Source organism: Amblyraja radiata, chromosome 18 (genome assembly GCF_010909765.2).
Source record: "Amblyraja radiata isolate CabotCenter1 chromosome 18, sAmbRad1.1.pri, whole genome shotgun sequence".
NCBI classification, from domain to species: domain Eukaryota; kingdom Metazoa; phylum Chordata; class Chondrichthyes; order Rajiformes; family Rajidae; genus Amblyraja; species Amblyraja radiata.
Window position 1 is genome coordinate 39,666,770 of NC_045973.1, and position 12,044 is coordinate 39,678,813.

A 12,044-nucleotide genomic window follows, 5' to 3' on the forward strand; every position below is an offset into this window, starting at 1 on the left:
CTAACATCCCGGCGAGTGGGCCTGAGCGGCGGGCTGCCCATAGCGGCGACTGCGGAGGGCTCCGGAGTCCCTGACCACGGGTGAACATCAGAGGAAGATGACTGACTTTGGTGCCTTTCCTCACAGTGGGAAACCTTTGATTCTGCTGTGTGGGGATGTTTTATGTTGAACTCTATCGTGTGTTGTGTTCTTTATTTTATTATGTGACTGTATGGTGATCACATTTCACTGTGCCAACTGCCACATGTGACAAATACATGTATCTTGTATCTTGTATCTAGCAAGTTTGCAAATGTTTGCAAGTGGGTGGTAATGCAGAAAGTGAAGGTGGTTGTCAAAAATTGCTGCAGGATCTGGATCAATTGGCCAGTTGGGTTGAGGAATGGTTGATGGAATATAATGCAGAGAAATGTGACATATTGAATTCTTGGAAGTCTAACATGGGCAGGACCTACACTGTGAATGGCAGGGCTCTGGGGAGTTCTGTGGAGCAGAGGGATCTAGGAGTACAGGTGCATGGTTCCTTGAAGATGGAGTCGCAGGTAGATAGGGTGGTCAAAAAGTCAAAAAAACATTGGCCTTCATCAATCAGAGTATTGTATAGAAGTTTGGAGGTCATGTCACAGTAATATAAGACATTAGTGGAACCACATTTAGAGTATTGTGTTCAGTTTTGATCACCATGTTATAGGAAAGATGTTGTAGAGAAGGGTTACGGGGATGTTACCATGGCTCGAGGGTCAGTGCTATCGGGCGAGGTTAAGCAGGCTAGGATTTTATCCCTTGGAGTGCACAAGGATGAGGAATGATCTAATAGGGGTGTACAAAATCATCAGAGGAATAGATCAGATAGATGCACTTTTGCCCAGAGTAGGAGGAAAAGAGAACCAGAAGATATAGGGTTAAGATGAGGGGGGGGAAAGATTTAATAGGAAACTGAGGGGCAACATTTTTCACAAAGGGTGGTGGGTGTATGGAACGAGCTGCTGCAGGAGATAGTTGAGGCAGGGACTACTGCAACGTTTAGGACAGGCGCATGGATAGGTTGGGTTCAGAGGGATATGGACCAAACATAAGGAGTTGGGACATGTTGGTCAGCGTGGGCAAGTTGGGCCGAAGGCTGGTTCAATAGCATTGGGTCTTTGCCCTTGAGCTGAAGGCCTCTTCCATTATTTGAGGTTGCTATCATTCATACACGGTATATGCCAATAAAAAAATTATTCAAGAGATATTGATTGTGCCTTTTTCATTGATTAACACCATTTCACATATCAGGTGGTCTCATGGGCATCATGGAATTGGAATGCAATATACTTGATTCTGCATTCCAATTCCATTCTTAGATGCGGTCTAAAACATATTTATGCATAGAATATGAATGCCAATGACTTAATACTTCAAATTGACTAATCTTTTGTTTTTTTAAAAATATTTTTAAGAGAGTAAACATGCGTGTTACCTTCACAAGAGGTTTGGTCTGTCATCAGTCTATACCCGGAGAAACAGGAGCAAATAATATCCTTTCCAACTTGAGAGCAGTAGTGCATGCACGGGCTGGCATCTGTGTAAAGAAGCTTCATTTTAACATTAGACCAAACAGACAAACAAATAAATAAACTCCAACCATCATCAGAATTCCTCAAATGAAAACTCTCTTCTGTTAGGTCGTTTATTGTGGCGATGATCGTCATAATCATATATGGTATTTAACCAAGAGCAATCTGCAACAACGTTAATTAGTGCTGGACATTTTCAGAATAGCATGAATGCATGAATGAATGAAAAAGTTTATTGGCCATACACATACAATGAATTTGCATTGATGCTCCACTCGCAAGTGACAACAACATACAGTGACAGTTAGGAATGATACATTAAACATTAATAATAAAACATTAGTGATTAAACATGTGAATTAAATAAAATACCAGAACAAAAGGCGGCTACAGATTTTTGGTTATTGAGTAGAGCTACTACTCGTGGAAAAAAAAAAGCTGTTTTTATGTCTGTCTGTGGCAGCTTTGACAGTCCGGAGTCGCCTTCCAGAGGGAAGTGATTCAAAGAGTTTGTGGCCAGTGTGAGAGGGGTTAGAGATGATCTTACCCGCTCGCTTCCTGGCCCTTGCAGTGTACACTGGGGCCCCCTTTGTTAACATCCCCCCACACTGGGGCCCCTTTTGTTCTCAACAACCCGAGCCACCCCCACGACTGAATCTGCAACATCTAAATGTCCATCTCTGAGCTCCCCAAATGGAAGGAAAAAGGTGACGTTGTAATTTTATGTGTAACCTTGTCTAATCTTTGTGGCAACTTTTAAAAACAATATTTTTTCTCTGATGAGTGTTGAACAGACACATCTCCTGCAGCCTCCATGAAACAAAAGCCTATTTTGGCTGCGTCGCAGCTTTTTCTTTGGCTGCAGAGTTGCCTCCAAGAGCAAATTTCAAACTAGAGTTGCTGGTTAAAAAGCCTACCTCCACAGCGATCCACTTCAGCAGTTGTTACAGTCTGTGGTACTTCGGAAGTCTGCACATCCATATAACTTTTATCTTCTTCGTCATATCCTGTCTCAAAATAAAAAGAGTGAAGTATGAACTCCTGTCAATACAATACAATACAATACAATACAATACCATTTATTTGTCATTTGAACCTCACATGAAGTTCAAACGAAATTTGGTTTCTGCAGTCATACAAGAAAAGAACCAAGACACACACCAACACAATCTACACAAACATCCATCACAGTGAATCTCCTCCTCACTGTGATGGAAGGCAAAGTCTTATCTCTCCCCTGCTCTCCATTCTTATCCCAATGTCAAAGTCAAAGTCAAAGCCCCCGGTGGGCGCTAGCAAGTCCGCAGCCATTTAAAGCCGCGCCGGGCGATGTAAGGCCCTGCTCCGGGTCTTGATGTTGGAGCCCCCGGCGGGCGCTAGCAAGTCCGCAGCCATTTAAAGCCGCGCCGGGCGATGTAAGGTCTTGATGTTGGAGCCCCCGGCGGGCGCTAGCAAGTCCCGCGGCTGTTTAAGCCACGCTGTCGTTACTCTATATGCAAGTTACAAGAATGTAAAAAGGTTCAATTACCACCAAAGAAAATTAATGTTTCAAAACATTTTCTTTTTCTCCTCTATTCCATAGATTTAGTACCCACGTGATTAGAGGACATTTTAACCGAGTGGGAAATGGATGCTGGAAATTTGTTGGGGATAAGACACAAAATGCATGTGGCCAGGGTGGTGTGGGTCTCTGATGATGTTGGCTGCATTTTTGAGGCAGCGACTTCGATAGATCCCTTCGATGGTGGGCAGGTCAGAGCCGGTGAAGGACTGGGCAGTGGTCACAACTTTTTGTAGTCTTTTCCGCTCCTGGGCGTTCAAGTTGCCGAACCAGGCCACGATGCAACCAGTCAGAATGCTCTCTACTATACACCTGTAGAAATTCAGGAGAATCCTCATTGACATACAGAATCTCCGTAGTTTTCTCAGGAAGTAGAGGCGCTGCTGTGCTTTCTTTATAATTGCATTAGTGTGCTGGGTCCAGGAGAGATCTTTGGAAATAAGCATGCCCAGGAATTTGAATTTTTTGACTCTCTCCACCATCATCCCATTGATATAAACAGGATTGTGGGTCCTCATCCTTCCTCTTCCAAAGTCCACAATCAGTTCCTTGGTTTTACTGATATTGAGAGCCAGGTTGTTGTGCTGGCACCAATTGGTCAATCGGTCGATCTCACTTCTATACTGACGTTTCTGGTTGAGACCCCCCATGAAGCTGGCAGGAAGATGGAGAAACAAGAACTAAACACTCATTCTTGCAATCTGCACCTTTCAAGTAGGATCACAGCAGATTCAGAGATGTGCCGTCACCATGTATTCTGAACAGTAAATGACATTGGAGGATGGCAAAATCCAGGCAGGACATTCGGCATTAGGATGAAAATCACTATCGATGGGTGAATTGTAAAACTGTAAGACTGGCAATAAAAATATGTTTCGTGGTAAAATCCACTAGCTGCTTCCGCCATTGTAAACAAACGGCAATCCACATTTTACACTTGAAGACTTGCAGCATACTATGTGTAACCGGGCCACGAAAAAGCAAAGAATGCAAATATTTCAGGTTTTTGAAAAACAGATGGAAATCGCTTAGAAAATATGAGTCATTGTTACAATAGTTTCAGATTCAAGAATAATATGCCTCCACGGATGATTTCTTCCAGATGAAGAGGAAGGAAAATTGCAAAATAGACCAAGATTTTGTGAGTTCTTTTGAAAGTTCATGCACTTAACTTTCCAATGTGGGACCTCAAGACATTAGTGTTCATGAGGATTTAGCAACATGGTTTCACAGTTTGTTTTCTCCTATAGCGCAGTAAGGGTATCATAAGATAATAGTGCACAAGAATAATCCTCCCCCTTCCCATTCTCACACTGACCTTTCTGTTCTGGGCCTCCTCCATTGTCAGAGTGAGACCCAGCACAAATTGGAGGAAGAGGATCTCATATTTCACTTGGGCAGTTTACACCCCAGCGGTTTGAACATTGACTTCTCTAACTTCAAGTAGCGCTTGCTTTCCCTCTCTCTTCATCCCTCCCCTTCCTAGTTCTACAACCAGTCTGACTGACCACCTGATTAAATGTTATCTCTGTTTGCTTCGTTGTCACCTTCTCCTAGCTAACAATGATCTATTCTACATTTTCCTTGACCAACCTCTCCTTTTTTTAGAAGCAATTGTACAAGGAGAAAATAATCGACATAACAATTATACAATTTTCATACAGCTTCAGTTTTAACATCTTATAAACTAATAAGTAAATCGGAAAAAAAGAAAAAAGGAAAGAAGGGAAAGGAAGAAAAAAGGAAAAAGAAAAGAAAGAATTTCAAAAAAGATACGAAAAAGAAAAAAGAAAAACCCCTGAACTAACGAAGAAGTGAGAAAAAAAAATGCGGAGATATATCCCACTACCCTTCCCTACGCCCGCTCACCCAATCCTAGCGTCGGTTTTGAATTTGTGTTCAACCATTATGTTGTTGAAGAAATTCAATGAAAGGAGACCATATTTTGGAAAATTGATCTGATTTGTCAGACAAAACAAGCCTTATTTTTTCTAGATGTAGTGTCTCGATCATTTCTGTAATCCACATCTTCACTGTGGGGACTGTTATCTTTTTCCAGAATTTAAGTATAAGTTTTTTTGCAGTTATTAAACCACAGTCAAGGAAACGTCTTTGGAATATCGTTAACTTAGGGCAGCCCTCTGACATTCCTAATATTATTAATTTTGAATCTGACTCCAATTGAATTTTGAGTGTTTTAGAAATGGTATTGAATATTCCCATCCAGAAGTTTTGTATTTTTATACAGGATACAAAATAATGGGTTAGGGTAGCTTCTTGGAGGTGACATTTATCACAGAGAAGGGAGACAGTTGGGAAGATCTTGTTCAATTTGGTCTTTGAGTAGTATAACCTATGCAATGCTTTAAATTGTATCAGGCAATGCCTGGCATTTAAAGAACAGTAATGTATGTATTGTCGGCTTTCCTCCCATATATTGAAATGGGTAAACCCAGCTCGTCCTCCCATGCTCGCCTATAAATCACAGAAGGTGGGGTGTCAATATTTAGAAGAGTGTTATAAATGTAAGATATCAACTTACTTGTATTGGCATGTCTATTCAAACAATTGTCCAATACATCTGGACCCATGAGAGGACAGTCTTGTGTATATGTTTTCACATAATCTCAGATTTGAAGGTATCTAAAAAAATTGTTGGCATTCAAGCGATATTTCTCCTGCAGTTCTTGAAAAGAAGAGAGAATCCCTTCTTATAGAGGTCTCCCACAGTATTGATTCCCAGGTTCTTCCATTGAACAAACACCATATCTAAAGTAGACGGTTTAAACGAGGGATTGTTTGCAATAGGAAGAAGGAGAGACATGTTTCTCAATTTAAGACTGAATTTCAGCTGTTTCCAGATACGGACAGTACTATGTATTATCGGATTTTGCTCCTACGTTGACATTCAAATGTATTGGAGATAGGAGGATCGAGCCTATACTAAAAGGCAAACAATCTTCCCTCTCCATTTTTAACCAATTTACATGTTGACATGGATCGTCCAACCAGAAAGTTATATTTTTAATATTAGTTGCCCAGTAGAAAAAAAGAAAGTTAGGTAGAGCTAATCCTCCATTTTCTTTGGATTTGCACAAATGTCTTTTGTGTATTCTATGGGTTTTGTAATCCCAAATAAAGTTAGTGACAATAGAGTCAAAAAACATTTTAAGCTTTTAGGGAGATATATCGGTATTGATTGAAATAAATATAAAAGTTGCAGAAGGAAAATCATCTTTATAATAATAATAAATTTTATTTTTTTATGGGCGCCTTTCAAGAGTCTCAAGGACAAAAATGTTGGCATTTAATCTACCAATAAGGGAGATAGACAGTGTTTTCCAAAATTGAATGTAGGCATATAGTTTAGTGATTAATGGTGGGAAGTTTATTTTAAACAGAGAGGAATACTTTCTAGTCACATAAATTCCAAGATATCTGAACTTTTCAGTGACGATTCTGAAAGGAAATTGTTGGAGTTGAGAAGGGTCTTGTTCTTTTATTGGCATGATTTCACTTTTATTCCAATTTATTCTGTATCCAGAGAAAGATCCAAATTGTTCTATAATGTTTAGAACATTTGGAATACTAACTTGGGGATTAGTAATGTATAAAAGTACATCATCTGCATATAACGAGTTTTTATTGGTGGTATATTTGGTATTGTATCCATAACTGCCTGAATGGGACCTAATACTCTCGGCAAGAGGTTCTATGGCTAAAGCAAATAACATTGGAGAAAGGGCACATTTCCCCTGTTACCCGGAGATAAATAAAATTTAGGTGAAAGCATTTGATTTGTCAATATTCCAGCTGTCAGATTAGTGTATAAAAGCTTCACCCATAAAGTAAATTTTTCTCCCAATTGAAATGTTTCCAACACTGTGAAAAGATAAGACCATTCCACTTGGTCGAAAGCTTTTTCTGCATCTAGAGAAATAATTGTTAGATCTTCATTTGGCATTCTCTGCGAATATATTATGTTAAACAAACGTCTCAAATTATATAACGAGTGTCGTTTAGATATAAACCCAGTTTGGTCTGGATGTATTAGTTTACCGATAACCAAGGTTAATCTGCGAGCGAAAGTCTTAGCTAATATCTTCTGATCCGTATTTAAAAGGGCTATTGCCCTGTAGGACAGGCCCCTCGAGATTTTTATCTTTTTTTGGAATTAATGTAATAGTTGATTCAGCAAGAGTTTGTGGTAAAGTCTGTTCTTTAAATGCTTGAATATAAAGGGCTTGTAAGCGTGGAGAAATCAAATCATTAAATTTTTCATAAAATTCATTACTAAACCAGTCCGGGCCAGGAGTTTTTCCACTTTTCAATGATTTAATAGTCTCTACGATGTCTTTTGTTGTTATCTCTGCTCCTAATTCATCCTGTTCCTCCTCATGAAGGAATGGGAGATTACAATTCTCAAGAAAACGTTTCATCTTTGCAGGATCGGCTGTTGTTTTTGATGAGTATAGTGTTTGGTAGAATTGTAAGAATCTTTCATTAATATCTTTAGGCAATGTAAGCAGATCTCCTTTTTCTGATCTAATTTTGTGTATTGTACGGTCATTCTCTAATTTGCGGAGTTGACGTGTAGGTAGCTTGTGTGGTTTATCACCAAATTCAAAAAATTTTTGCTTAGTATAATGATTTTTGCAGAGAGAATCTGATTTAATTTAAATTTTAAGACCAACCTCTCCTTTGATGTCATTCTCACACCTTACTCTTCCTTATCTCTGTGTCTCCCTCTCCCCTGACTCTCAGACTGAAGAAGGGTCTCGACCCGAGACGTCATCCATTCCATCTCTCCAGAAATGCTGCCTGTTCTGCTGAGTTACGCCAGCATTTTGTGTCTATCTTCTACCTCCGGTGTACACCAGTATCTGCAGCTCCTTCCTACACATACAAAGATCCTTCATGCCATCTTCCGGTCAAAATAACTGCCCAGCAAACTCAGCCCCCAGCACCAACAGCAGCTTGAAATTATTTTTGAACAACTTTATTGTTTGTACCTCAAAGTATATTTCAGTTATTACTGGTCATTCTTTGTATTGAGAAGAATTTCCTATAGTCTTAAATTGGTCTTTTACCATTATGAGCCTATACCGTAGAATCAGACAATTAAATCTATAACACCACTGTTCATGTCAAAAATAGACTACTGTGGTTCAGCCAATTTGCCCTTTCCTGGTTTGCAGTGTGAAGGTTATGGAGCTTGCTAAATTGTGTATTGTGTTCAGTTCTGGGCACCATGTTATAGAAAAGTTGGTGTCAAGCTAGAAAGGGTGCAGAGAAGATTTATGATGATGTTGCCAGAACTAGAGGGTCTGAGCAATAGGGAGAGGTTGAGTAGGCTGGGACTCTATTCCTTGGAGCGCAGGAGGATGATGGGTGATCTTATAGAGGTGTATAAAATCATGAGAGGAGCAGATCGGGCAGAGTCTCTTGCCCAGAGCAGGTGAATTGAGAAACAGAGGACAAAGGTGAATGGAAAATAATTTAAGAGGAATCTGAGGGGTAACTTTTTCACACAAAGGGTGGTGGGTGTCTGGAACAAGCTGCCAGAGGAGATAGTTGAGGCTGGGACTATCCCAATGTTTAAGAAACATTTCGACAGGTACATGGATAGGACAGGTTTGGAGAGATATGGACCAAAGGCGACCAGTGTAGCTGGGACATGTTGACTGGTGTGGGCAAGTTGGGCCGAAGGGCCTGTTTCCACACTGTATCACTCTATGTTATGGAGGGCCTGTTTCCACACTGTATCGTTCTATGTCTATGAAGGGCCCGTTTCCACACTGTATCACTCTATGTCTATGAAGGGCCCGTTTCCACACTGTATCACTCTATGACTCTGTGACAGTTTTGTATCTGCACCACCCTTTCACACAATGTATTAGATCACCCGATTGGATATTCTAAAGTTTGTAACTGCACATATGTCATGGTGGAGCAGCGGTAGAGTTGCTGCCTTACAACGCTGACATCGCCAGGGACCTGGGTTCAATCTTGGCTACGGGTGCTGTCTGTACGGAGTTTGTACGTTCTCCCCGTGACCGCATGGGTTTTCTCCGAGATCTTCGGTTTCCTCCTACACTCCAAAGACGTACAGGTTTGTAGGTTAATTGGCTTGGTATAAACATGTAAAAAATATTGCCAAGTGTTTATGTGTGGGGATCGCTTGCCGGTGCGGACCCGGTGGGCCGAAGGGCCTGTTTCCACGCTGTATCTCGAAGCTAAGCTGAACTAAACATGCACACACACTGCTTCTAAACAAAGCTGCCAAATTCTTGTTTGAACTTGGCCGGCCCTGAGTGAACTCTCCACCACTCAGTGATGTAATCAACTCCTGCAAGCCCTAACGACATGGAACTGCTCTTAAAACATTAACTTCACAAATCACAGCCAAGCAAGGAGAGGAATCTTATCGTACATCAGTTGCGTTGAAAGCCATGATTCAGACAGAGCAGTTTGGCATTGTGACATTCCAAACATTTTTTTGTGCCATGATGCTGATGTGTTCAGGCTCTTAATTGAATGTTGTAATCTTGTGCCACCTCCCTCATGTGTTATCTGAACCAGCCACAAACAAGGGACAGACCTTCTCGGTACTTTCGCATAATCATTCACTTCATAAAGCATGAAAGGAAAGGCAGTTAAATGGGATGAAACACACATTTTCAATTGTTACCATCTGTCTGGCATTGAAACAGAGTTCTCGTGGACAATCATTTTTGAATATTCTCAGTTTTAGAGAAATCTGAGGGTTTTTTTTAACTCATTTTAACCTGGACTAAACTTACGACAATACCTTCAATGTTGGAAAAGTAAAGGGCAGAAAATTGGGTTGTCAGGTCGGGAAATATGATTGTAGGAAGGAACTGCAGATGTTGGTTTAAACCGAAGATAGACACAGACTGCTGGAGTAACTCAGCGTGACAGGCAACATCTCTGGAGAGAAGGAATGGGTGATGTTTCGGGTCGAGACCCTTCTTCAGACCCTTCTTCCGACATATAGAAATATAGACAGCGTCAGAATTAAAGGACGATCTTTTAGGAAGGAGATGAGGAATTTATTTAGTCAGAGGGTGGTGAATCTGTGGAACTCATTGCCACAGAAGGCTGTGGAAACAAAGACAGTGGATATATTTAAGGCAGAGATAGATAGATTTGTGATTAGTACGGGTGTCTGAGGTTATGGAGAGAAGGCAGGAGAATGGGGTTAGGAGGGAGAAATGGATCAGCCATGATTGAACAGCGGAGTACACCTGATGGGCCGAATGGCCTAATCCTACTCCTACCTCTTATGATCTTCAGAAATAGAGTTGCCAAATTTCCTCTGCCGTTTCTCCTGTAACTTTCTAACATGACTTAGTGAAAGTATAAGGCGTAGCGGTAGAGATGCTGCTTTATCACGCTTAAAGTGCCAGAGACCCGGGTTCGATTCTGACTACAGGTGCTGTCTGTACGGAGTTTGTAAGTTCTCCCTGTGACCTGCGTGGATTTTCTCCGAGATCTTCGGTGTCCTCCCACACTCCAAAGACGTACAGGTTTGTAGGTTAATTGGCTTGGTAAATGTACAAATTGACCCAAAGTGCGTGTAGGATAGTGATAACGTGCGGGGATCGTTGTTCGGCGCGGAGGAATGGGAGGAAAGAATCCACGGCCACACAAAGCTCTGCTTGTCACAAAGACTCTGCTTGTGAAGGGTGAGCTAGGCAAAGCACGACATTGCTGACTTATGCTACATCCTTCAATTTGCTGCATGACTCATCCCATCCGTAGGGATCAAGGAAAGAACGTTCACGTCGCGGCCGTTTCCACCAGTCTTTCCACCACCACGCACAAAAAGCACAAGAAGCGACAAGATAGACACCAATGTGAGCAGATGCCGAGACGTGTGTTCAGCTCTGGCTGAACAACTTCTAAACTTGTGTGTGGATGGACTCGATGAGAAGAAGAAGCCCGTCCATAGAAACTTGGCAGCATATCATTAATGAGATCCTTTTCACACCAATCATCCAGAGTGGAACTTATCCACGGGCCCATAGTTTGCACTTTTTTAAATCAGGAAATGATGGAAATACTCAGTAGGTCATTCAGTATTTGTGGAAAGAGAAACAGAAACAATGTCTTAGGACGTTGATTTTCAGAAGCACTGGTTCAAGGAATTGCAGACTGCACATACCTGATTAATATATAGCCACAAAATGCTGGAGTAACTGATTGTATGCCTCGTTGTCACCTTCCCCTCCGCTAACAATAAACCATTCTACATTTTCATTGATCACCGTCTCCTTTGATATCTCCTTTCCACACCTTACCCTTCCATATCTCTATGTCTCCCTCCCCACTGACTCTCGGTCTGAAGAAGGGTCTTGACCCGAAATGTCACACATTCCTTCTCTCCAAGGATGCTGCCTGTCCCGCTCAGTTGCTCCAGCATTTTATCTCTAAACCAGCATCTGTAGTTCCATGGTAGACACAAAATGCTTGAGTAACTCAGCGTGACAGGCAGCATCTCTGGAGAGAAGGAATGGGTGACGTTTCGGGTCGAGACACTTCTTCAGTCTGATGTCAGGGGAGTGGGCGGGACAGAGATAGAATGTAGTCGGAGACAGTAATCGGCCTGTCCCACTTAGGCGATTTTTCAGGCGACTGCCGGCGACTGTCAAGTTGCCGCAGCCGCCTGAAAAACCGGCAACTGGAACGGCGACTGTCAGAGTGTGTCTGGAACACAAACACACACATCGCTTCCTTCACCAGCCCGTTATGCAGGCAGGGGACAGGGCAAGCGGGGGGAGCGCTGACTGAGTGAAATTTACACGGTGCAAAGCCAAGGTGATACAGACACACACCACGATGAACAGGAAGGTTGGCGCTGTAATTAAGACGGCTAAAGCACAGTGTACGGTAAGTCCTTTAAT

The 12,044-nt window shown here is 41.7% G+C and overlaps 1 protein-coding gene across 3 annotated transcripts in view; it reads right to left on the reverse strand.

The window, feature by feature from the left end:
- fbln2 (fibulin 2) overlaps nt 1-12,044 on the reverse strand; it is a 224,809-nt gene that overhangs the window by 58,729 nt on the left and 154,036 nt on the right. For all 3 annotated transcript variants that reach the window (XM_033037199.1, XM_033037197.1, XM_033037198.1), the window contains 2 exons: nt 2,474-2,563; nt 1,460-1,561 (listed from right to left, as the gene is read on the reverse strand). In XM_033037199.1, coding sequence (XP_032893090.1) covers nt 1,460-1,561; nt 2,474-2,563 — 192 coding nt within the window. The remainder of the gene's footprint in view (nt 1-1,459; nt 1,562-2,473; nt 2,564-12,044) is intronic.